The 23,268-nt window shown below is 32.2% G+C and overlaps 3 protein-coding genes across 3 annotated transcripts; 2 read left to right on the top strand and 1 right to left on the bottom strand.

Annotated features, from left to right (window-relative positions):
* The first annotated feature begins 4,308 nt into the window (after positions 1-4,308).
* Positions 4,309-11,113, top strand: LOC125874790 (uncharacterized). Its single transcript, XM_049555820.1, has 7 exons — positions 4,309-4,999; positions 5,700-6,007; positions 6,298-6,969; positions 7,194-7,322; positions 7,816-8,019; positions 8,801-9,001; positions 10,489-11,113. Exons 1-7 carry the CDS (start codon positions 4,726-4,728, stop codon positions 10,609-10,611), a joined length of 1,911 nt encoding a protein of 636 aa, XP_049411777.1. The 5' UTR covers positions 4,309-4,725; the 3' UTR covers positions 10,612-11,113.
* A 2,093-nt stretch (positions 11,114-13,206) lies between these two features.
* LOC125873440 (boron transporter 4-like) lies at positions 13,207-16,953 on the top strand. Its single transcript, XM_049554378.1, has 13 exons — positions 13,207-13,331; positions 13,423-13,505; positions 13,582-13,774; positions 13,863-14,001; positions 14,126-14,291; positions 14,416-14,582; positions 14,670-14,843; positions 14,941-15,036; positions 15,147-15,263; positions 15,463-15,788; positions 16,083-16,362; positions 16,466-16,603; positions 16,927-16,953. The coding sequence occupies exons 1-13, from the start codon at positions 13,237-13,239 to the stop codon at positions 16,951-16,953; spliced, it is 2,001 nt and encodes a 666-aa protein (XP_049410335.1). The 5' UTR covers positions 13,207-13,236.
* A 219-nt stretch (positions 16,954-17,172) lies between these two features.
* Positions 17,173-20,858, bottom strand: LOC125874799 (uncharacterized). Its single transcript, XM_049555831.1, has 3 exons — positions 20,716-20,858; positions 18,701-19,213; positions 17,173-17,946 (listed from the first exon to the last, which is right to left on the bottom strand). The coding sequence occupies exons 1-3, from the start codon at positions 20,780-20,782 to the stop codon at positions 17,411-17,413; spliced, it is 1,116 nt and encodes a 371-aa protein (XP_049411788.1). The 5' UTR covers positions 20,783-20,858; the 3' UTR covers positions 17,173-17,410.
* Between the last annotated feature and the right edge of the window lie 2,410 nt (positions 20,859-23,268).

Raw genomic sequence — 23,268 nt, 5'->3', positions numbered from 1 at the left:
TTTTGGGGGAAAGAAAGGATTGAGCTATGCAAGTTAGTGAATATTGTTTGGGAGGAAAGGGGAGGAGAGATTATGAAATATTTACATAATAAAAATAAAAAGAACAAATAGAGAGTTCATAAAAGTATTAATGGTGGAATTTAAGTTGGCAGTGGGGAGGGGCTTCAAAGAAGATGATGCGGAGGGGGTTGCTGGGTTTGACGAAAAAAAATTGTAAAAGATATTTTTCTTAATTTGCCACATGTCGCACTATGATTCACTCTTTATTCATGTTATAGGCGTTTGAAAGACACACAACTTGCATTTTTTGGGCAATGCCCATGAAGTGTCTGATAGACACACTTTGAGTATACATTAGGTGTTCAATAGGAAGATGGTCTTATTGAGGTGTCTAAATGAAAAAAGCGTACAAATTTAAGGGTCTGCTTATGCGTTAAGCCTAGTTATAAAGGTGTTTAATATTGCCTCATTAATAAAAACAACTACAACATTTATTCCAAAAAAAAAAAAAAAATCTATACAAAGTAAACGTAACATTCTATTTTTCGTTGTTGCATAGTACTCTATTGATCCCAATTTATGTGACATATTTAAATTTTGAAATTTAAACAAATTTATTTTTGTGCATAAATTTTTCATATATTTTTTAAATATTTTAAATTGTTAATTATTGTGATTTATAATATTTTTTATATAGCTTACAAATATATAATTTCATTTAATTTTTTTTAAAAAAATTCATATGCAAATTCCAAATCAAGAGGGAGTAATAAAGTTATTATTAGTTACTACTTAAAGAAAAATAAGTAATCGTTCAGTTTTTATTTGTTCTGTTGCGTGACCGATAGGGAGTGCCTTAAAATACTAAAATGCGTACACACTTTGGCTATAACTCTCTCATGCATTACTCCTCCGTCTCATATTAGTCGTCAATTTATCATTATATATTTCTTTAATAAAATAAATAATAAATATTTTTAATACATATTTTATTTCAAAACAAGATTAAGCTAAACCTTAGGAATGGGAGATGATATTAATAAAACCTCATGTAAAAGATTGCTCATGTCATACATTAGAGTTCATGAGGTTTATATTTTTACGGTAATATATGTACAGTGTTTTGTTGACTAGATTCAATCGTAACAATTCTCGATGTAAATTAAAATTTAATCGTACAATAAATTCAAAATCTTTTTGAAGTTTTGGTCTAGACCGCGATCCTCTGATGGACCCCACTTCCCCTTCCATTGCGAACTGCGAAACCCACGGTCACGTTCTTGGGTTTATGATCCTGCTTATTTGCCGCCCACGTTCCCCAATTACACCACTCCTCATATTTTGTTTCCTATATTACCCTTTCCATGCTTCCTTCATTTATCCAATTTTACTTTATTTATTTATAATTATTTGTCCGGTTTTTATTGGGAAAATGTACAAATACCTCCCTAGACTATGATCGAAATCTCATAAACACATCTTAACTAAACTAAGATTCTATTACCCACTGAACTCATTTTTTAAAATTTTTGTGCACCTTTTTGGCTTACGTGGCATTCAAATATCTCTCACGCGCCTCAATTGCGTGGAGTCACAGAGTGTGCCACATAAGACAAAAGGTGTACAAAATTACAAAATAAAATAAAAATCGAGAGGATAATAAGACCTTATTTTAATTAAGGTGTGTTTCTGAATTTTGGTCATAACCTAGAGGGGTACTTGTGCCTTATCCCATTTTTAATTGATACTTCATCTTTCGTTCTTGTCCATTACACTAAAAAATAGTTATCAAACAATACTTGTTCAGTTTGAAAAATCAAGAAATAATCAAGAGTTTGAGACATCTTAATATGTCATGTTGCGAGAGTATATTTAAGTTTAGCTAGTCAAGTAGACAAATATTTTTAACTATGTTAATAATTTTAAAGACGAAACTAATAATTTACATCAAATTTAAAGATATTTTCAACACTTTTCTATTTACTTTAACTATATTACTATATTTACATTTAAATAATTTAATGAATACAATATAGTTGGACCATTTCCATACCAAGTTGAATTAAAGTACTAGTACTAACATAGTGTGGAGTGGACTGTGTCAATAGGACATCTAGGGCTAGTGTACAATCCCAAAAAGTGCATTTAAATAACGGTGCGAAAGCTTAATTCTGTCCAAAAATGGTCACGTTAGGTTCATTGTCAAAAAAGAAAAAAAGAGAAAAAGTAAAGAAGAAAAATTGGAGGCAAATCTTTGGAATATACACAAAAGATACTTATTACGAAGCTGCCAGCTAATGTAAGGAATAATTCAGACTCAGAGGTACACACTTTGTATTTACAGATCGATTCATTTTTATTTGTTATATTTTGAAATAGTTATTGATATAACTATTTATAAAATTATCTTATTAAATGATGTTTAATATTCAATCTTGAAAAATATATATTTAATGGTCAGGATAAATATGAAAAAATATATTTACATTTTCTTTATATATCAAAAGTGTGACAAGTAAAACCGAAAATATATATTTTTAAAAAGTGACAAATAAAAGTTAATGAAGAGTGTATTTATTTATTTTTTAAAAAGGAAATAGCCACTTAAGTAATGACGAAATAAATAAAGAAATTAATATTAATGTTGTTAAAATCGAAATCACCCTACGAGTTTGACATTGCAACTAAAAAGTGCTTATTTTTTAGAAGTGTTTTTCTTAATTTTTTTTTAAAGAGTGCTTTGGAAAAAAATAATTGTGTTTGGCATTCATTTGAAAAAGGGCAAGTTTTAATGTACTTTTAATAATAAAATTATTTTATAGTAAGAAACAATTTTAAATATCTATTACAAAAATTTTAAATAAATTAAAATAAATAAATAAATAAATAATATATATATATATAAAAAATTTCAATCAATATTATACGTAAATTAATTAATTAAACATTAATATAATATTAGCATGAATTAAATATAATTAAAAATATTAAGCAAAATAAATTTAAAAACCATTCCGCAAATTAAATCACTACATAGGATAAATTCATCACAAAAATAAATAAAGTCCTTCATATTTTAATCCAACAAAAATATAGTTGTTATCTTTATTTTTAATTATGTAAAATAAAATTTAAAAATTATTATTATAAAAATAAAAGAATCTTGAATGAAAATTAACCAAACTTATGAGATATGCTAATTAATTAATAAGAGATATATTAATAATATGTATATATGGAAGGGATATTTTAGACTTCAAAAAAAATATTTTTCTATTTCTACTTTTTTTTTTTATGAAGCAAAATATTTTAACTTCTTGCCAACACGAGAAAAATATCTCCACTTCTATTTAAAAGCAATTTTAAAAATTTGTCAAAACACATAATTCTTTGAAATAAGTACTTTTTTTCAATTTTCAAATATACAGTCAATGTAAAAATATATTTTTATTTTCTTTATTATATGAGATAAAGGAAACAGATGGAAAATGAGGTAGTGAGAATCTAATTTGAGATTATTTCAAATAATTTAAACTCATATTTGTACTTGCCATTTTTGGAGCTTCATCATTAATTGAATGGACTCACGTGATGCCAAATCCTTCGACCAAAAATATTCAGATATACGCTCTAATAAAGAATCAAAGGAAGTCTTTTTTTCTTTTTATAATGTTCAAAAATTATTTAGATCGAAAATTTAATAAAAATGTAAAATTAGAAATTCACCATGTTGCTATAAATTGACTCGAGACTAGTCTCAAGTTCAAAACTCCTTGTCTGAGACCAAAAAGTTGGCTTGCTGAATCAAATTCATTGCTTGAATTTCCTTAAAAACTTCTTTAGTCTATATTAAATGATAAATTGTTGATTTTTTTTTTGATAATTCAAAATAAGTGAATTACTCTTAAAAAAAAAGATGTTGAGTTTTTTTTCTTACATAGTTATACTTCATTTAATGAAGTTGTTAAAAAGGTAATAGAAAAAAGTAACATTAAATTTAAACCCTTAGTTTTTTTTTAAAAAAAGAAAAAAATAACATTTAGTTTATTTCCTTAAATATTCTTTTCAAACAAAAAAAAAACAATTAATTTATGTCCTTCAATATTTTTTTTTAAAGATATGTCATACTCAAACAATTAACTTTATACATATAAACTAAAAAAAATACGATTTATCTCTCCTATACAATTTGTGGAGTTATTTCATACACAAATACGTATTCCCTTGTTAATATAAAAAAAAAACTTAGGTAAAAATTGGATGATTTTCTCCTCAATAAATAAGGGGGAGAAAATATTTTTAACTAGTATAGCAAAATACAAGTCGACGAAGGGGAGGTGCGGGGTGGGGGGCACAACACAAGGGGAGAGAGAGAAAAAAACAGTTCTAAAAACTCCCGGCGATAAACCAAAAGTCTCCTCTCTCTACATTTTTTTCAACGGCCGGAGGACGACAGAGAGGAAATTCATTTTTGTAACCGGAGAAAATTGTTTACTTTTTGTCTTTGTAACTTCATATTTTCATAACGGAGACCTCACCCGGCCTGGAATACCCAGACTCAACATCGTTGCTGACCGGCGTTTTGTTCGCCGCCGGCGAGATATGGCCGTTGCGCCAACTTGTCGTGTGGATTTACCTAGAACGTTATATCGTATTCGATCTATTATTTCAGGAAGCCTTACCTGAAATATCTTCCAGGCCAATATTGCATTGGGACTTGGAATTATGATAATGGGTTCCGGGGGAAAAGGAATGTTGGAGAAGGTGAAGAGGTTTTTGAAGATTATATATTTCATGGTGGCGATGTTGGCATCATTGTTGGTACTATCGGCGCCACTGATTGTGGCAATTGGGGATGTTTTGGTACCAAGTGTGTTGATTTCGAGCTTTACATGCGTTAAATGTTACAGTTTTAAAGAACATTTGCATAGATATGCCTTCAAAAGCTCATTGACGGACATTCCTATCGTTTCTATCATGAGATCTCTAATCATCACCTGTATGTGATTGTTTTTCGTTTACGCTTCCATTTTTTTAACAATGTAATTCTATTTATTGTTTTCTGAATAATGATAGCGAGATAGCGAGGATTGTATAGTGGACTTTTAACTAGTTTGGGTTTCTGGTATTGTGTTCTGATGATTAATTAATGCATACTGTATATAATTCTTAACTGTTGGTTTTAGATTAAAGCTTGTTTCCAATTTGCTTTGGGTTTTGTGTTTCTATCTGGTTCAGTTTTTCAACTAGTTTTTCTGCTTCGAGTTGAAATTTAGGTATTTGCAGATATACCTGGAGCTATATTTTGGCTTTGCACGTATAGTTCCCCAATGTAATATCTTATATTTGGTTTTAATTTCTAAACCCTTTTCATGATGTCCCTAACATGTTTTCGTGTAAACTTTAGCAACGCCCTCCCTCCGATCAACTTCTACCTAGGAGACCAACAGTTGCCTCAGGGTCCTTACTACTAGGCTATGGCCCCATTGATATGTTAGATAGTTGAGTTAGATTTCTCTCTATGGCTTGAGTTTCTTCTTCAAAGGTCTAATAATTTGTCAAGGTTTTACTCTTTTAACTAAAATAGCTAGATGGGATGATCTGATTTAACTTTTTTTAATATTTATTGACCTTTTTTCGAGTTTATTATCTGGTTAGTGTTTGCTATAAGACTAATCCATTTTAGTGTCTGATGATAGGTGTTTATTCTTTATGTGATGGCCCTGCTCTTTCACATGGACCATACCTCGGAACGGTTACATTCTGTTCCATCATTTCTGTCATTCTTCTTTCTATCAAAGCTTGTGTTTTCTCTGTCAATTCATATCTGGAGGTTGAAGCTTCATCTTCTATCTCAAGGCAAAGGCTTCATCTGAAAAAGTCATGGGGGATGCCTGTGTTGTTTCTTTCTTCGGTGGTCTTTGCTCTTGGACATACTGTAATTGCTTACAGAACAAGCTGTCGTGCAAGGAGGAAGCTTTTGTTTCACCGAGTTGACCCAGAAGCTGTAAGCTATTATATGCCCTATGCTTAGTAACTTTTACTCTTCTTGGATATGCTTCCCTGGAATCAATTCTGTAACATTCACAGAATGGACATGCTCTTTTCCTAACTAAGTTTTAATTAGAGGTTATCTACCAATTTACTATTTAACTGCATTTTATTTCCTAGGAAATATAGATCATTGAGATTATTTATGTAGTCTGTTTTCTTGATTTATTAGTGACCTTTTAAAGAAAAGGTACAGTTATCTGAAGCTTTTAAGTTTTTGAGAATTGGTTTCCTCTACAATTACAGGTTCTTCCTTGCAAAGTTGTTTTCTCTGCATACAATAAGGTACCACGATCTCCAACTCCGACAGGTAAAACAAGAACTGAGAGTGATATGAGGAGAAAACTTGCAGGATCGGCTCACGAGGAGGGGGAAGTACCTGCTATATTACTTGCTGATGTTGACAGTTCATTCATTTCTTGCCTTGGGCTCTCTGTTCATTACAAACTTTGCTTGCCTGGCTCACCTTACCGTTCTTTGTCTTCCACACCTTCTTCTGCTAACCCATTGCATGTTTTGTCAAAAAGCGATTATCGTATTCGGAGGAGCCAGAGCACTCAATTCCATACCCACACTCTCTCTATGCCTCTTTTAGATGTGTCTCCAACTTCCCCAGTTCTGTCTGAAGAAATCCCTACTTTTTGCCTAGATGAAACTGGTGATGAAGATGATGTTGGTAAGGTGGGATGTTCATTCCCGGTACGAGATGTTGAAGGGAATAATCAGTTTGGAATTGTTCTAGTGCATGGTTTTGGAGGTGGGGTTTTCTCTTGGAGAAATGTGATGGATGACCTAGCCCAACAGGTAGGTTGTGCAGTCACAGCCTTCGACAGGCCAGGATGGGGATTGACATCTAGGCCACGTCAGAGAGACTGGGAAGAGAATCAATTGCCTAATCCCTACAAGATTGATAGCCAGGTATTCTAATGCTTTTGATTGTATGTTCTAATGAAGTTTGTTGTAAAATTTAGCATGAGACCAAACTATAGAGATTACAGCAATTAATTAAATGGAAAAGAAGTGAGAATGTCAAATAGCAAGAGCCAGAAACTGAGGAAATTTCTGGGTTTTATGATTTAGGGGATCGTTAATTTTTGATATTTTAGGCCTTTTGTTAAACTGTCCTATTTTTTACTTTTCAGGTTGATCTGCTTCTCTCGTTTTGTTCGGATATGGGTTTTACTTCAGTTGTACTTGTTGGCCATGATGATGGTGGATTGCTTGCACTGAAGGCTGCACAAAGAGTTCAATCATCCACTAATTCAATTAATGTGAGTTTGACCTTCTTTTAGTTAATGTGTATGGCTTTTTTTTTAGTCAATAAATTTGATAAATGTGAGTTTAACTTTTTTTTTTCTTTTCCTAAGTCGATTAATGTGTATGACTTGTGACTCTGCTTTCTTCTTGGCATGTACCTTTGTGTGCTTTACTGTAATCTGAACTGCATGAGCTGAAAACTTGATGAAGCCATGATTTAATGAATAAATAAGAATAAGTTCCCAGTCAAGGTGCTTGGAAGGTGCCAGGACACCAATGTCATTAAAAAACAATTAAGAAAATGTCATTAGTCCCATATTTTGCTCAAGCAATTTCTGTTCCCATAGTGAGTTTCTAACCTATATATTGCACTGTTTTATTTTAAGAAAATTGATATGAAGCACTTTAGGATCAGTTTTAAATTAGAGTTGCAGGTAAATGATGTGCACCTCCTTTGCATGTGTTCCTGAGTAATATTAATCTTCCTGATTATTTTTTGCCTTCTAGGTCCATATTAAGGGGATTGTATTACTGGATGTTAGCTTGTCAAGAGAACTGGTTCCAGCCTTTGCGAGGATATTATTGCGTACTTCTCTTGGAAAAAAGCACTTGGTGCGTCCACTGTTGCGAACAGAAATTACTCAAGTTGTTAATAGACGTGCATGGTATGATGCCACCAAGTTGACAACTGATGTTTTGAGCCTATACAAGGTATAGAATGTGTTCTTGCTGTTTGTTTATTTATACTAGGTAATGATCGCTCTTCTGGATTGGAACTGATACTATTTGGAATAAATTTAATGTGCTCCTTAGTTTCTCTCCAGCCGGACATCTTGAATTCCACACCTGTGAACTAAACTTGATTTTGCTTGTGTTAGAATATGTTTTAACCAGGATTAACTAAACAGAACAAATGCTAGAAATTAAAAAATTAAAGTAAATACTTAGATTTTCTGATTTTAAGGAAAGAACCCAGAAGATTTGATCTATTTATATTCTCTCATTATGATATTAACAATTGACTTTGGTGGGATGCGGGTAGTGCTAAGAAAAAGGAGAATGGAGTACAAAATGCTCACTGAAAGTTTGGTCTGTCATATTCAAAGAATTTTGTTTCTGCACTTGCAAATTCTGGGACACCATTTTATGATGTATATGAGGTTACATCTTTTCTATGCTACTGTTTTTTGACGTAAGAACTTTTTTGGTGCAAAGTTCATAAGAAAACGGAAAAGACAGTGAAAGTTAGAGAGACTTGCAACTTGATAGAGGCTGTAACGGATGCATCTACACTTATTTCACTGGGATCGTATAATATATGTACCTAGAGTTGAAATATCGTAGATGAGAATAGTTTGGCCGGTATTCAGGACAAATATATCTTCCCCTGTTTTCTTACGTTGAGTACTAGATGTCAAGTCGTTTAGTCTTACATTTTCGTAGATTATGATATAATCATGATATCATCCTTTCTACTTCTGTGTGTAATCAGGCCCCACTATGTGTAGAAGGATGGGATGAAGCACTCCATGAGATAGGAAAACATTCATCTGAGACAGTTCTCTCACCAGAAAATGCGGCACAATTGCTAAAAACAGTTGAAAGTTTACCAGTTATGGTGATCGGAGGAGCTGAAGATGCACTTGTATCTATAAAATCTGTTCAAGTGATGGCATCAAAACTTGTAAATTCTGTAAGTTCTCCCTCTCACTCATCAAATTTGATCTTTGTGGTGGTAGTCTATTTTATATCATGCTCTAGCTTTGTATGAGATAAGAGTAGGGAAGGTTATTTCTTCTAAAATTTTCTGATCCAGTGTTTTATGATTTTGCATGTATTTTTCCTTAACCTCATATTACCCGTTTAGGTGTTTTGTGCAACATGTTGGTTCTGATGGGAAAACCAGTTGAGTTAATTTTAGAAGCTGAAATTCTTTTCCTCTAGGGATATTTTGGTTTATTATAATTAAATCAATTTGATGATGCGTGCTGTTACCATATGGGGTTGAAAAATGAACTGTTCAACAGTTATTTGAGTTGATCATTCTTGGTGATGAAAAGCCTGCTTTGTTCTATGTGGTAATTCAGAAGTGATATTCTTGTCCTTGTGCTGTTTTGGGCTTTTGGTTTGTTTTTGCAATAGAAGCCCAATTCTTTTAGATAGATCAGTGAGTGATTAGCTCGATCCTAGCAAGTAATCGTCTCTCAATAATCCTAAAGAGTCAAATAATAAATGCTTTTATTTTATGAGTCTTGCCTCTTGACATTATGATGGGGTTTTTTTGGAGTACACTCTTAAATATGAAAAGTTCCCTTGACGTTTAGAAAGAAAACTCTTTGGGAAAACAATATTTTAGCACTTTGTACGAGGAAAATAAAAGAATTAGGGATTGTTTTAAGACTAAACAGAGTAAAACACAAAAGCAAGAAATACTGTTTGCTTTTAAGCCACCCTATTACATCTATTGATGCACAAAGCAAAAAATATGAATTCAATAATTTTGTGAATGATTACCTCTTAAAGGTGGTTTCGGAAATTCCATTTTGTTAAAGTAAAAGAACATTCTGGTTCTAATGTTAAATAAAAGATTGAAGACACAATATGGGATAACATACTATGGGAAAGATGTTTAGAAAAGAAAAATGGTTTTTAGATGGTTGAGTTGCCATATCACAAGTAGACGCATGCAATCAAGTTTGTGATTTTAAAAGGAGTGTATTTGAAACATCCATCATATAAGAATGTGTATTTACTTGGTTTACACATGGAAACCCTACTAACCATCTCTAGAAATTACAAGAAAAAGAAAACCACTTTCCGGATTTCCCAAACACAAATGTCATATTGTTCAAAAAGTGAAAAAGAATCATTTATATATTCCATACAGATTTATTTCTCGCAATGTTCACTTTGTCTCAAAAGCATATGTTATTGCAGCTCCGCCCCATGTCTTATTTTGTAACTATTGTAAAGTTTAATGTATTTGTGCATGGCACAAAGAAGTATAGATATTTTCAACCTTTAGAGTAGAAATTATGTACAACTTTTTGCAGTCACAATAAGTTTAGACTTAAAAAGTGCAATTTCTGGACAACATACATATTGTATGCTGTTCCTGGTAAGTGCAAAAATTTGAAGCTTACTCCTGCAAATCTGACAATGATCTCCACTTACTTACAGAGACTGGTTGCCATATCGGGCTGTGGACATCTTCCACATGAGGAATGTCCAAAAGCATTGCTAGCAGCTATGTCGCCATTCATCAATAGAATTTTAGTGGAACCACAACAGCAACATCAATAGGATGCTCTAATGTCAAGTCGCAAGTATTTATTCAACTGAGCTTTTTGCCCCCTTTTTTCACATATATCTTTTGTAATTTTTCTTTTCTAAAAATTTACTCAAAAGGCAGAGAGGTTCAAGTCCACCTCTCCTTTTGGTAGCTTTAATTGTGAATTTGCAGCTCGAGTGTTAGAGCTTTCAAAATGTATCTTTCTCTACCGTCCCTCCTTCCTTCTTATTTCTGTTTTGCAGATTCTTGAACTTGGTTTTGTTTTCTGTTATCTACCACCTAAGAGTGGCGATAACATCTTTGTACACTTTCTTTATTCTTCGGAACAGTGTAGCAGATTTTCTGCTGCTAGAATCTCTCTTATTTGTGAAAAAAACTCTTGAGTAACAGTATGGTTGAATACAAGCACACAGTTATTTCTTCTCCTTTATGTTTTATACGTGCTTGCCATGAAGGACATGCACTGATGTATTTGGTAACAAATCTGAGAATATCAACATTATTATTTGTGCCTTTTCTATGACTCAACACTTACATGCCTTATATATGAAATTGTATATTATTTTGAATAATATTTTCATTTTGCAAGAATGTTGATGTTTATATTTGAATAATATCAGGGATATTTGTAAAACGAATTTTCAGTAGTACATTAAAATAGGATGACAAAAGGAGAAATTACATAATATAAGAGAAATAATTTATGTTTAATCAATATTTTTATTAAAAAAAATTTGTCAGAGTGATCAATTGCAAAAGAAGATAAAATTTCATTCTAAAAGTTTATCAATTGCAAAAGAAGATAAAATTTCATTCTAAAAGTTTCCATATAGAATAGTCTAGTCAATACACGAACCAGTGGAATTAATTTGCCTTAAGAATTTTCTTAGGTGTTAAATGTGAATTCTTGGAATATTTGTGCCAAAATTTCTGCGTCTTGTTTTTCTATTTTGGTAGGCAGCATAAAGCGGAGTTTTGACTATCAAAAGTTGTGGTAGAGTGGTAAGTACTCATCCATCCTTATAGTTGGAGGTCAAAAATTTCGATCTTGAATATAAAATCACCTTTGATAGGAGCATTTTTTACTTTACCCCAAAAATAATTTTTTCTAACGAAAATTTAAATTAGTTAGACCCAAAAGTGAATATCGATCGGAAGCAGGGTGGAAAATAAAAAAAATAAAGTGGAATTCTGTAATATTCCACAGCCCCCTTTATTTCCAGCTAACTCTCATCACTGCGTTCTGAAAGAACTTAGTCAAATAAATAAGGAACGTCATATTTTAGTAAAAGAAAATTGCAACTTATGCTACATCCGTTTTGTTTTATATGTCCTAGCTGAATTCAAAGACTCAATGGTTCATAGGATTCTGCAACTCATATCAATTACCAAGTATCTCATTTCGCTATCGTTCTTTATTGATGCGAAAGACAAGATATCGATGACCTAGAGTCGTTTTTGTTTCAAAAGAAGCGCATGTCCCACACATGACGACAAATTTAGTATTCCTTGGAACTTTTCACCACCGCGGTTCGTTAGTCACCCGCAAGCACATGAGGGAGACGCAAGGAGGGGGACCAAAGAACCCCCCGCCCACGACTTGAATGACTACCAATTTTAAGAAAGCATGAAAGATTTTTAAATTTTATAGTTTTAAATAAAAATTAAATGTTTATAATATATGAAATGTTCTTTCACATTTTGTGTTATTATACATGCTATGTGGGATATAAGGACTAAAAAGTTACTGAACGTAGAAAATGACATTTTCTTAAAATATACTAAAAAGAAGTAATTATGAAACATGAATTGAAATTAGCCCATCGTCGTTGTACTAATTCGTCTCTCTGTGTTGTTTATATTGTTAAAACTTTCTCATTTTTTCCACTTCTTTTTACTAGTCAAATTGAGACTACAACATATATTCTGTTCCCATTGTCAATGTTTTTTTAATTTAAATTTCTCTAAAGAAAAGAAAAACAGAACTTACTGTGCGTTTTCCAATGAAAAATGCTATAAGACCATCTCCAACCCATCTCTATTTTATCGTCCTTTTTCTATATTATATATTTGGAGAGTAAAATAGAGAATATCCTCTCAAATCCATTTTTATATTACTCTCTATTCTCTGTTTATAGAGATGTGAATAGCAGTTTTCCAAATTTGGAGAACTACTATTCACACTCTCTATTTTATATTATTTAGGAGAGAGAAAAAAATTCCTTTCTAACGAGTAAAATAAAGAATTGAATTAAAATTGATTATATGAAAAAAATAGAGAACGAGTAAAATAGAGTAAAGGGTTGGAGATGCCCTAAGTCCTAGTGAAATAAAATAAATGTCAAAAAGAAGAATGATATATATTACTTATGAAATAAGAAAATAAAAATGAAATAGAAATAATAATATAATATTTAGGAGAGAGAAAAAGATTCCTTTCTAATGAGTAAAATAAAGAATTGGATTGAAATTGATTATATGAAAAAAATAGAGAACGAGTAAAATAGAGTAAAGGGTTGGAAATGCCCTAAGTCCTAGTGAAATAAAATAAATGTCAAAACGTAGAATGGCTCCTCACACAACTTAATTGTACCTCTACCATTTTAGTAAATTTTTTCGAACTGTTAGCAGAGGGGATGAAGAGTTTTCTCACATCTCCATTCAGAGGCATTACCGATGATTTTCGAGGAAGAGCTTCATGTTACAAGCACGATTGGATTGCTGGATTCACGTATTATTTGTTAACATTCGCCTAAATTCCATTTTTTTTTCAAATGTTATTCACAAAATGACGTTTGAGCATGTTTCATTTTTCTATACAGGATATTGGCTCCAACTACGTATATATTTTTTGCATCTGCTCTTCCAGTAATTGCCTTTGGAGAACAATTGAGCAGAGATACAGGTTATTTTTTCGTAACATTTTGAACTTCATTAATCAACAAAATTCATTAATACTATAGTCTTGTGTCTTAATTTAGATGGGAGCGTAAGCACAGTAGAAACATTGGCCTCAACAGCTATTTGTGGTATTATACACTCCATATTCGGCGGTCAGCCTCTTTTGATATTAGGAGTTGCTGAACCAACTATTATTATGTACACTTACATGTACAAATTTGCTAAAGGGAGACAAGAATTGGGACAGAGTCTTTACTTGGCGTGGACTGGATGGTATCTGTGTTTTAACATTTTTATCGAAAAGTCACTTGAGATGAAGAAATATAATTCCTACTTATTGTGATGTGTTATTACTCTGCAGGGTTTGTGTATGGACAGCACTCTTGTTGGTTCTTCTAGCTATATTTAACGCGTGCTACATTATTAATCGATTTACAAGGATAGCTGGGGAGACATTTGGGATGCTCATTTCTCTGCTTTTTATTCAAGAGGCAATTAAGGTAACTGCAGGTGAAATTCAGCTCTTTGTAATATCTGATTAATACTAGTATCAAGTCTTAACGAGTGTCAAATTTAGCTTATGAAAATATAACTTGAGGTAGCATTTTTAATGTGATTTTGTAGGGGTTAGTGAGTGAATTCAAAGTTCCGAAAGCTGAGGACTCAAGTTTAGAGAAATATCAATTCCAGTGGCTCCATATAAACGGGTTACTTGGAGTTATATTTTCATTTGGCCTTCTTTACACATCATTGAAAAGCAGAAAAGCTAGGTCATGGTGGTATGGAACAGGTGTATAATTAGTGATATAATTTTCTTACACTGTCGATGTATATAATATAAATCTTTTCATGAAGTTGTATGTATGTAGTGACTATTGACTAACTAATATTACTTTATTTTCTCATTAAATCAGGCTGGTTCAGAAGCTTTGTTGCTGATTATGGTGTTCCTTTAATGGTTCTTGTGTGGTCAGCACTCTCATATGGAGTGCCGAGTGAAGTTCCATCTGGAGTTCCCAGAAGGCTCTTTAGTCCCCTTCCTTGGGAATCTGCATCTTCACATCACTGGACTGTAATCAAGGTGTGTTGATTTGTGAACGGATCGATGGATTATGTTTCTGTTGGTTATTGAAAAATCTTGAAATTGGACACATAATCTCAATTGCAGGATATGGGGAAGGTTCCTCCGACATACATCATTGCTGCCTTAATTCCAGCTCTAATGATAGCTGGACTTTATTTCTTTGATCACACTGTTGCTTCACAAATGGCACAACAAAAAGAATTCAATCTTAAGAATCCTTCTGCTTATCATCATGACATCTTGCTCTTGGGATTTATGGTATTCATCAATAGCTAATTTCTTGTATTGTTTTTCATTTTTCATCACTGGTGTGATAACCGAAGAGTATCTAATTACATGAATGGTATTTGCATAGACTTTGCTTTGTGGTTTGATTGGCGTGCCTCCTTCAAATGGCGTCCTGCCTCAGTCACCTATGCATACAAAAAGCTTGGCTGTTCTCAAGAGACAGGTAGTTAGTATTACTAGCTAGAAATTCTAATAAATGATTGTCATATATGCTGGTGATTTTGTTGATGCTACTCTTTTGAATCCATTAAAACTTTATGCAATGTGAACCAGCTGATTCGGAGGAAGATGATTAAAAGTGCCAAGGAGAGTATAAAGCGAAAGGCTAGCAACTCTGAAATCTATGGAAATATGCAAGCAGTTTTCATAGAGATTGATAGTTCTTCTGATGTAAGTTTCCACCTCTTATCAGTTCAGTTCTTGCTGCCTAGCTATAGCTATTGGCATCGCGTATATCATTCTCAATTTCATTTGTCAAATAATGTTTCAGTTCACAGTAATGTTTATCTTAGTTCATACAGGTGTTGATGACATGCAGATAGATGAATATTAAGCTTTGTACGAATTAATGGTTTGTGTCCTATTGCAGAACACAGTAGCTAAAGAGTTGGAACACCTAAAAGAGGCAGTAATGAAAAGTACTGAAAACAAAAATGGAGGTACAACAGAGGTCGCATTTGATCCAGAGAAACACATAGATGTTTACTTGCCTGTCCGAGTGAATGAACAAAGAGTGAGCAATCTATTACAGTCGCTACTAGTAGCAGCATCAGTTTTTGCTATGCCAGTGATAAAGAAGATACCAACTTCAGTTCTTTGGGGATATTTTGCTTATATGGCTATTGACAGCCTGCCTGGAAATCAACTTTGGGAAAGATTATTGCTTCTTTTCATCACCCCTGGAAGGAGATTTAAGTAAGTCCGCGTTTCAAATACTTTAGGAAATAATGAAGTTTTTTCTTTCACTAGCAAGTAAGACGTGTTATCTGATGTCATACGTACTTGAAAAAGGATTTAAGTTATATACATTAACAGTTTAAAGAACTTCTGCGGTTTAACTTGTTACAGCAAGTTTTCGTTCTGTTTTCTAAGGTACATATCAGACTTGATATGAAAAATTACCATGATGACGTTAAAAACTTATACTGTCAGTGCATAGAACTTTAACCCGTTTCCTTCTTCAACTAACTTGAGTGACCATGTTGGCAGGGTTCTTGAAGGGGTGCATGCATCTTTTGTGGAGTCAGTGCCATTCAGATACATTGCAACTTTCACAATTTTCCAGTTTGTATACTTGTTGTTGTGCTTTGGAGTCACTTGGCTCCCCATAGTTGGAATTCTCTTCCCCTTGCCATTTTTTCTTCTCTTAAGCATAAGACAACATTTACTCCCCAAGCTGTTCCAGCCTCATCATTTGAGAGAGCTAGATGCAGCTGAGTATGAGGAAATTGTTGGTGCCTCTCAACGTTTACGCAGCTTCTCTTCTAAGGTATGATCCCCAAAAGTTTAATGTATGATCAATTTTTCGATTTTCCTTTCAAGTATATCAACTTATTATATTGTGAACTATCAAATAATTAATTTTGTATCAGGAAAAGGAAGCACCTACTAATGGAACTCATGAGGAAGGTGAAGTAGACATTTGTAATGCTGAGATACTAGATGAACTTACAACCAGTAGAGGGGAATTTAAGGTCAGGAGCAAGAGCTTTAGTGAGGATAATCCACAGGTATTTTGAGAATCAATTCCTTCAACAGAACTTATTAGTTTATAGTCAAAGCAAGAGTTGATTTCTCAGACGGTCACTGATCAACTATAGTTATTATAACAGAAAGTCACTTTTTTTGTTGGAAAAGATCGGAATTAAGAAAAAGAGTGACTTTATGAGGTAATAACTACTCATATTAGTTGAGCGACCATTTGAGAAATCAACCTTTTTGAAATTGTAGTTCACAGAGTTGGTGAAAATTTGAGAAAACACCTATCTAAAACATTGCCATTTGCATAAACTCTGCCTAGAGAATTTGAAGTATTGACATTCTACTTTTGCAGGTTCATGCAACAAGAGACACAATTTGAGTAGTTAATCAGCTGGGTGTCTTGAATTTTTGCTCATGCACATTCTTTCCAAATGGAAATTATCGAGACAATTCACAACACCAAAAAAGATCTTTAGCGGCAATTAATTAACAATAATAGTTTAATTGCCGCTAAATATGTATTTTTAGTGACATTTAGTACTCTTTGTAAATGTCCCTAAAGTGACATTTGATCCAATAACAATTGAATGATGAAGGAACACATACTATGTTGAACCAAGAAAGGTTCTTTCATTTAATTATTCGAAATTTTTGTATAAATACATGTAAAATACAACAATATATAATGTAAAAGTACATCATTTGAACTCTTTTTCTTCTATGACATTAAAAAAAAGAAGCAACAACATGAACTCATCAACTATAACACGTATTACAAGGAACAACATCACAATATTCCGTCATGCATAAAACTTAAGTTCTATGAATAAAAAGACCTATGGAAGGTGGGGATTGCGAACTCCTACCAATCTCACATCATCGACCACAGGACCACACAACGAACCCGAATTATCACTCTTCATATGATAATACGTGCTCAAAAACCTCACTCTTGTGCGTGGTGAAATTGCGGTGAACCTAAGCCTAGCCCTCTTGAATCCACCTTTACCTTTAGATTCATAAGGAAATTGCATAGTAATTTTTCCAGCAAATGCCTCAACAAGCATGGATCCTTCACAAGAGTTGCTAGCATCACCAATTGAGAAAAGCAAATCATATATTTTTCCTGGTCTTGTCCTCACAACTTGTGCTAGGGCACTCTCTCTTCCGGCCACGAGCTCGACGGCTCGTTTGCCCTCGGGCACGTGGAAGTGTTCAGAATCGATGTATTTTACTGCTTTGAGAGATTCAATCATCCATCCAAGTAAAGGAGAATGATCATCTTCAATATTGGGAGGAATTAGAACACCCCATGTTGTGTTAGGGAAAATGTATGGACCCTCCTCAAAGTTACCATTTTTCAACATGTTGCCTGCGTGAGTTTTTATATCATCAGTATGTTAGTAGTAATTTGACAAATCATATAGTCGAAGTGTAATTTCTGTCTTCTTTTATTAGACTTTAGACTATCCTATATCATAGTCCTAGTAAATACAAATATATGTCACGGGCTCCTCCAATTGTAAAATGTGTACTAAGATTCATTTGATTGTGAAAATTCAAAAACTTATCTTATCATAATTATTAATTAACTCACCACTTAATTACTCTCTGTTCACTATTTCAAAAATAGATTTTCTAAAATTTACTTTGTCACTTTTAACATATCAAGAGATACTTTTTTTTTTTCATGTTTTACCCTAGTTTTTTAATGATCGTGGTGTTCGGGCAAGCTTTCACGCACCTCGACTAATTTTATGGGATACATGCCACCTCCCACCAGCAACATGTACCAGGTAACTCTATCGACCAAGGCTAGGACAGATGAGAAAAATCACCTAGCTTTTTTCTTATCTCCACTCAGGGTTTCCAACCATTTCATTGGCTAGTAAACCTTAATTACTTATTTCTAAAATCTAATTTATGAGCATCTATTAATAAAGATAGTGTGATAAAATAGTTATGTCTCTCAATTAATAAAATATGAAGTCTAAATACTATAAGTAAAGATGAACGAAAAAAGTATAGTCCAAATAATATATTTTGGGTGGTGTATTACTCAAGGGTCCTATTAGAGGTATGAAGTAGTAAGATTTTGTTATGCGAATTCAAATTTTAGTATTTACCTCTTGGTCTTTTGGGTGTTTTCAAAGCCTTAAGAGCAACGAAATCTATAAGCGGGCCACAAGCCGGGTCCTTCTCCACAGCTGGATTATGAATCACAATATCAATTTCATCCGCCTCAGCCAAAAATCCCCATGAATACGAATCCCATCCTTCAGAACTGTACATCGTCTGCAATGGCAGTATTCCCCAATCATTCGGCTCAGAATTAGGGGAAACGGAAACATTCAATTTCTCTTCTTGCGCACAAGTTCTAGCAAAGACAAATGAAATTGAGTAGAAAACTCCTTTTATCACTTTCACTTTGGTCTTAATAGATGCGTCTTCACCCAGCCTAACTGCGTAATCTCCTTGCGGCACTGGAAGAAGCATGTCGCCTTGTGTTTGGCCTGATTTTATGTATTCGACGTAACCTGAGATTTCCCAGTTGGGGATTGCGTGACGGTCTACTACTTTTGTCCCTTTCATTTGCGATGGTTTTGGACCTAGCTCGAAGTTGCCGTTTGACAATAATCCTGATCAAATTACAAACAAGAATAGGGATTAGTATCATTGGAAAAAAAAAATTAATTTGCCTCAATTTATGCGACACTTTATCTTTTTTGGGAGACAAATAATTTAAATTTGACCGGAAATTTGCGCATGAAATCTTTAATTTTTTGAAATGAAATTTATATATTTGTAAACTACGTAAAAAGTACTATAAGTCACAATAATTGATCAAAATATTTAAAAATCTATAAAAAAAATTACGGTCAAAGATAGACTTGTTTGAGTCTCGAAATCCAAAAAAATATAATAGGACAGAGACATACATATATTCAAAATATCATTAGTTTAACGAGCGCATTAGATCAATAAGAGTCGTAAAATGGATTCATCAAAGTACTCCTTATGTTCGACATCAGTTGTTCATTATTGATTTTATATAGATATTAAAAAGCAGTAAATTATAAGATAATTTTACCAAATCATTCTTATTAAATATAAATCATTTGAATAGTGAAAAGTGAAGAGTATTTAATAGCAAAAGTAAAATAGACGCAAAATAGTAAATTATTCATTGATTTTATATACTGGACAAGTATTGTTAAATATTTCAAAATAATATAACGGTGAAGTAAAAGATAGATAGATGGAGTAGTTTTTTTTTAAGCTAGGTGGGAAAAAGAGCATAGCATGTTGGTTGGCGGTGCCATCACATATTCTCTTCTGCAATTATCACATGCATGAATAAATAAATAAATAAATAAATAAATGAAGTCCCCCTCTATCTCTACATCGCATTGCTATTTGCTTTAGGGGAGAAAAATGAAATAATTTTTTACAATTTGGTACAGTTAATTTTGGGGTATTGAATGACATACCAAAATGGTGCCGGGAGATCGGGGACATGGCTGGATCATTCTACCACTTAAACAAATATTTTTTTTTAAAAAAATATTACTCACTTTGTTCCGATTTATGTGATGTAACAGTTTGAATTTCAAGAGTCAAACCACGTTAATTTTGATCATGAAATTTTAAAATAGAAGTTACATATTTTGAAACTACATAAAAAGTATTATAAATCATAGTAATCGACAATTCAAAACATTAAAAAGATATATATAAAAATTATGACCAAAAAATATTTGATTTTCATAATTCATAATTGGAGAATGATAGTAATAATGTTAATAAGTGGCTAACTTTATGATTTTATTAATTTTCTTCTTGCTCATATAATTACCAGTATTAGCCTCTGCACACTAGCCAGTATTATTCTTTTTTTTTTTTGGCTATTTAACCATAATGAATATTCTCATAGATCATATTTTAGTGAACGCTATAGCAAGCATGACGAAAATGAATATAAAAAAATGATTAATTTTCATAATATAAACCATATATAAGAAGTTTTAATATCATAAATGTGTGCCAAATGAAACATAAAATATTATTGATTTGATGAAAATACAAAATGAAAACTGTGATCGCTTGATCGAGAAGTTGAAGAATAGTAGAAAGTAGTTACCATCCTTTTGAGATGAATTAGCAACAGTGGCAAAGAGCAGCATCAACAATATGGCTGCCTTCTTCATTTTTTATGTTATTGAGAGTGTGTCTGTGTGTGACGAAATTCACAAGCGCTCAACTGGCTTTTATGAATTTCTCTTCATCAAATTGCCCCTAGCTGAGAAGTTAATTACAAAAACTGCCACCATTTCTCCTTTTTAGCTAAAGTTTTGACAACGAAGCAAAGGGGCACGTGCAATCCTCGTGCTGATCTAGGGGACAAAGATTTAGAAAAACTTATTAAATACTAAAAATAAAAAATTATTACTAATAATATAAAATTGATTTTGTAATTCACTTATAATTTTTTGACATAATACATAATCATGACCCTTAACTTAGCTTCAACGGACAACTATGTCCTTCAACTTTGAATGTACACAAGTAGACACTTAAACTTGTAAAAAAATGAACAAGTAGACACACATGTCTTACATGACATAATATACGTAGGATGCCACGTAGGACACAAAATTGCCATGTAGGACAAATGTGTCTAGTTGTTCAATTTTATACAAGTTTAAGTGCATACTTGTGCACATCCAAAGTTAAAAGTCATAGTTGTCAGCTGATGCGAAGCCAAGAGTCATGTTTATGTATTATGTCTAACTTTTTAATGTTCTTTATATAAGAGTTTTTTTTTTTAATTTTTACACATAAAAAATCTTAGAAAAATCATTTTCTTTTATTCAATTTATAAGTAACCAAGAGATCTTAATTCATCGTAAAATAAATAAACCTAAGCGACATTGCCTAATCATACCCTATGGGCAGAGAGTCCCGGTCAAGATTTTGAAGATTATGGATGGGTACACTTTTTAAAAAAAATTATTGGTTGGAGTATTGGAGATGGGTCATGGGTTAAATATTTTTAATGTATACATACATAGTTTAAAATTCATTTATTATTAGATATAAGTATTATAATATGCATATATGGAGTCTAGAAAAGTGAGTAAGCATCTTAATTAATGGCCTTGTTTTGGTGGCTCTATGAAAGCCACCATGTTCCTACACACATGGAAAATTTTAAATTATGTCGAATTATTGTGTTTTACTCTTTTGTTTAAAGCATTAAAAAATTTTAAGCATATGATCTTCTTCCATCTGTTATCCTCAAAGTCTTCATGTTCTATGAATTATAGTCAATGCAAAGGTCGTATATGGTAAAGGTTTGCATGTTCTACGTATTTTTCTATTTTAATTTATTTGTCTCATTTTAATTTGACATATCATTTTAAAAAATAAATAAAATTTTTAAATTTTATGATCATAAATTAAAATTATTATTTAATCCGTGATCTTAGAAAGTATAGTGCTGGCTTAGTCTCAAAGTAACCTTGTCATCTCACTGATTCATCTGAAATAAACTATAAATATTTATGAATTTATAAATCATTTCATAAAGATAAACAAATATTGTGATATTTTAAACATAAAAGTTTTTTACATATTGAATTGAAGGGAGTACAAAGTTCTAACTTGTAATGCAACCAATTAATTTAAAGAACCCACTGCCACTTGTTTAAATTGTAAACGTTAATTTGACCTGGAAATTGACTAATAGCGTTGAATCGCTCACATAGAACACCCAATACTCTACGTTTATTTTCTCGTCTTTTTTTATTTTTAAAACAAATCATCTTGAAAAACCAGAAGCACAAAGTTTATCTTCAACTTCAATAAATATACAAATAATCTCAAAAACACTAAAATTACAAAATTTATCTCAGATCTCAACAAATATATAAATAATCTCAAAACAATCAAAATTACAAAATTTATCTTCGATTTCAACAAATGTACAAATTATCTTAGAAACACCCAAAATTATAAATTTTGTGTTTAAATTTGAGAAAACATTGGTTGCATCAGAAAAAATGGAGTCCTGAAATAGGTTGGGAGCAGGGCTTCACGATCCATGTGTTAACGAGGCCAATTTATCCCTAAAGAGTATCAAACTCTCCCGTGTATTTTAGAAAGGGAGAATTTGAACTGTGTCATGTTCTTGTTAAAGAGAGTCAAGCTTTCATTCAGGTCTATTAACTTTTTTCTTGAATTTGTTTGAATCTGACATAACAGCCCTTTATAGGATCTGTCTTCTCATAATCGATTTTTATTATTATGATTCAGTTTATGTTCTCTTCCGTTGCAGTGCTTGTCAGCTACTGAATCAAAAAATCAATTATTTACCCGATCGTCCGAATCAAAAAATGAATTATTTATTCAACCGCCCTTTACTAGGCTATGAGCTAAATATATATTTGTTACCCTTTATTATTTATAGCTTCAATTTAATAAAAGAACTAAATTTAAAATATATTAATTCTATATTTTTAAATTAAAATTATAATGTTCGAAAAGTATAAAAAAAATATTATACTAGTATAAGTGAAATGTGACAAGTATTTGAGACGGAGAGTAAGGGATAGATTTATAATTATATTGTTTTTATTTGAGACTAAATTATAGTAACCAAAGTATAAAAAAGATTAATATCAACAAAAATTAA

The sequence above is a fragment of the Solanum stenotomum genome, chromosome 8, assembly GCF_019186545.1.
Source record: "Solanum stenotomum isolate F172 chromosome 8, ASM1918654v1, whole genome shotgun sequence".
NCBI lineage: Eukaryota > Viridiplantae > Streptophyta > Magnoliopsida > Solanales > Solanaceae > Solanum > Solanum stenotomum.
This window is presented reverse-complemented; position numbering and strand designations above follow the sequence as displayed.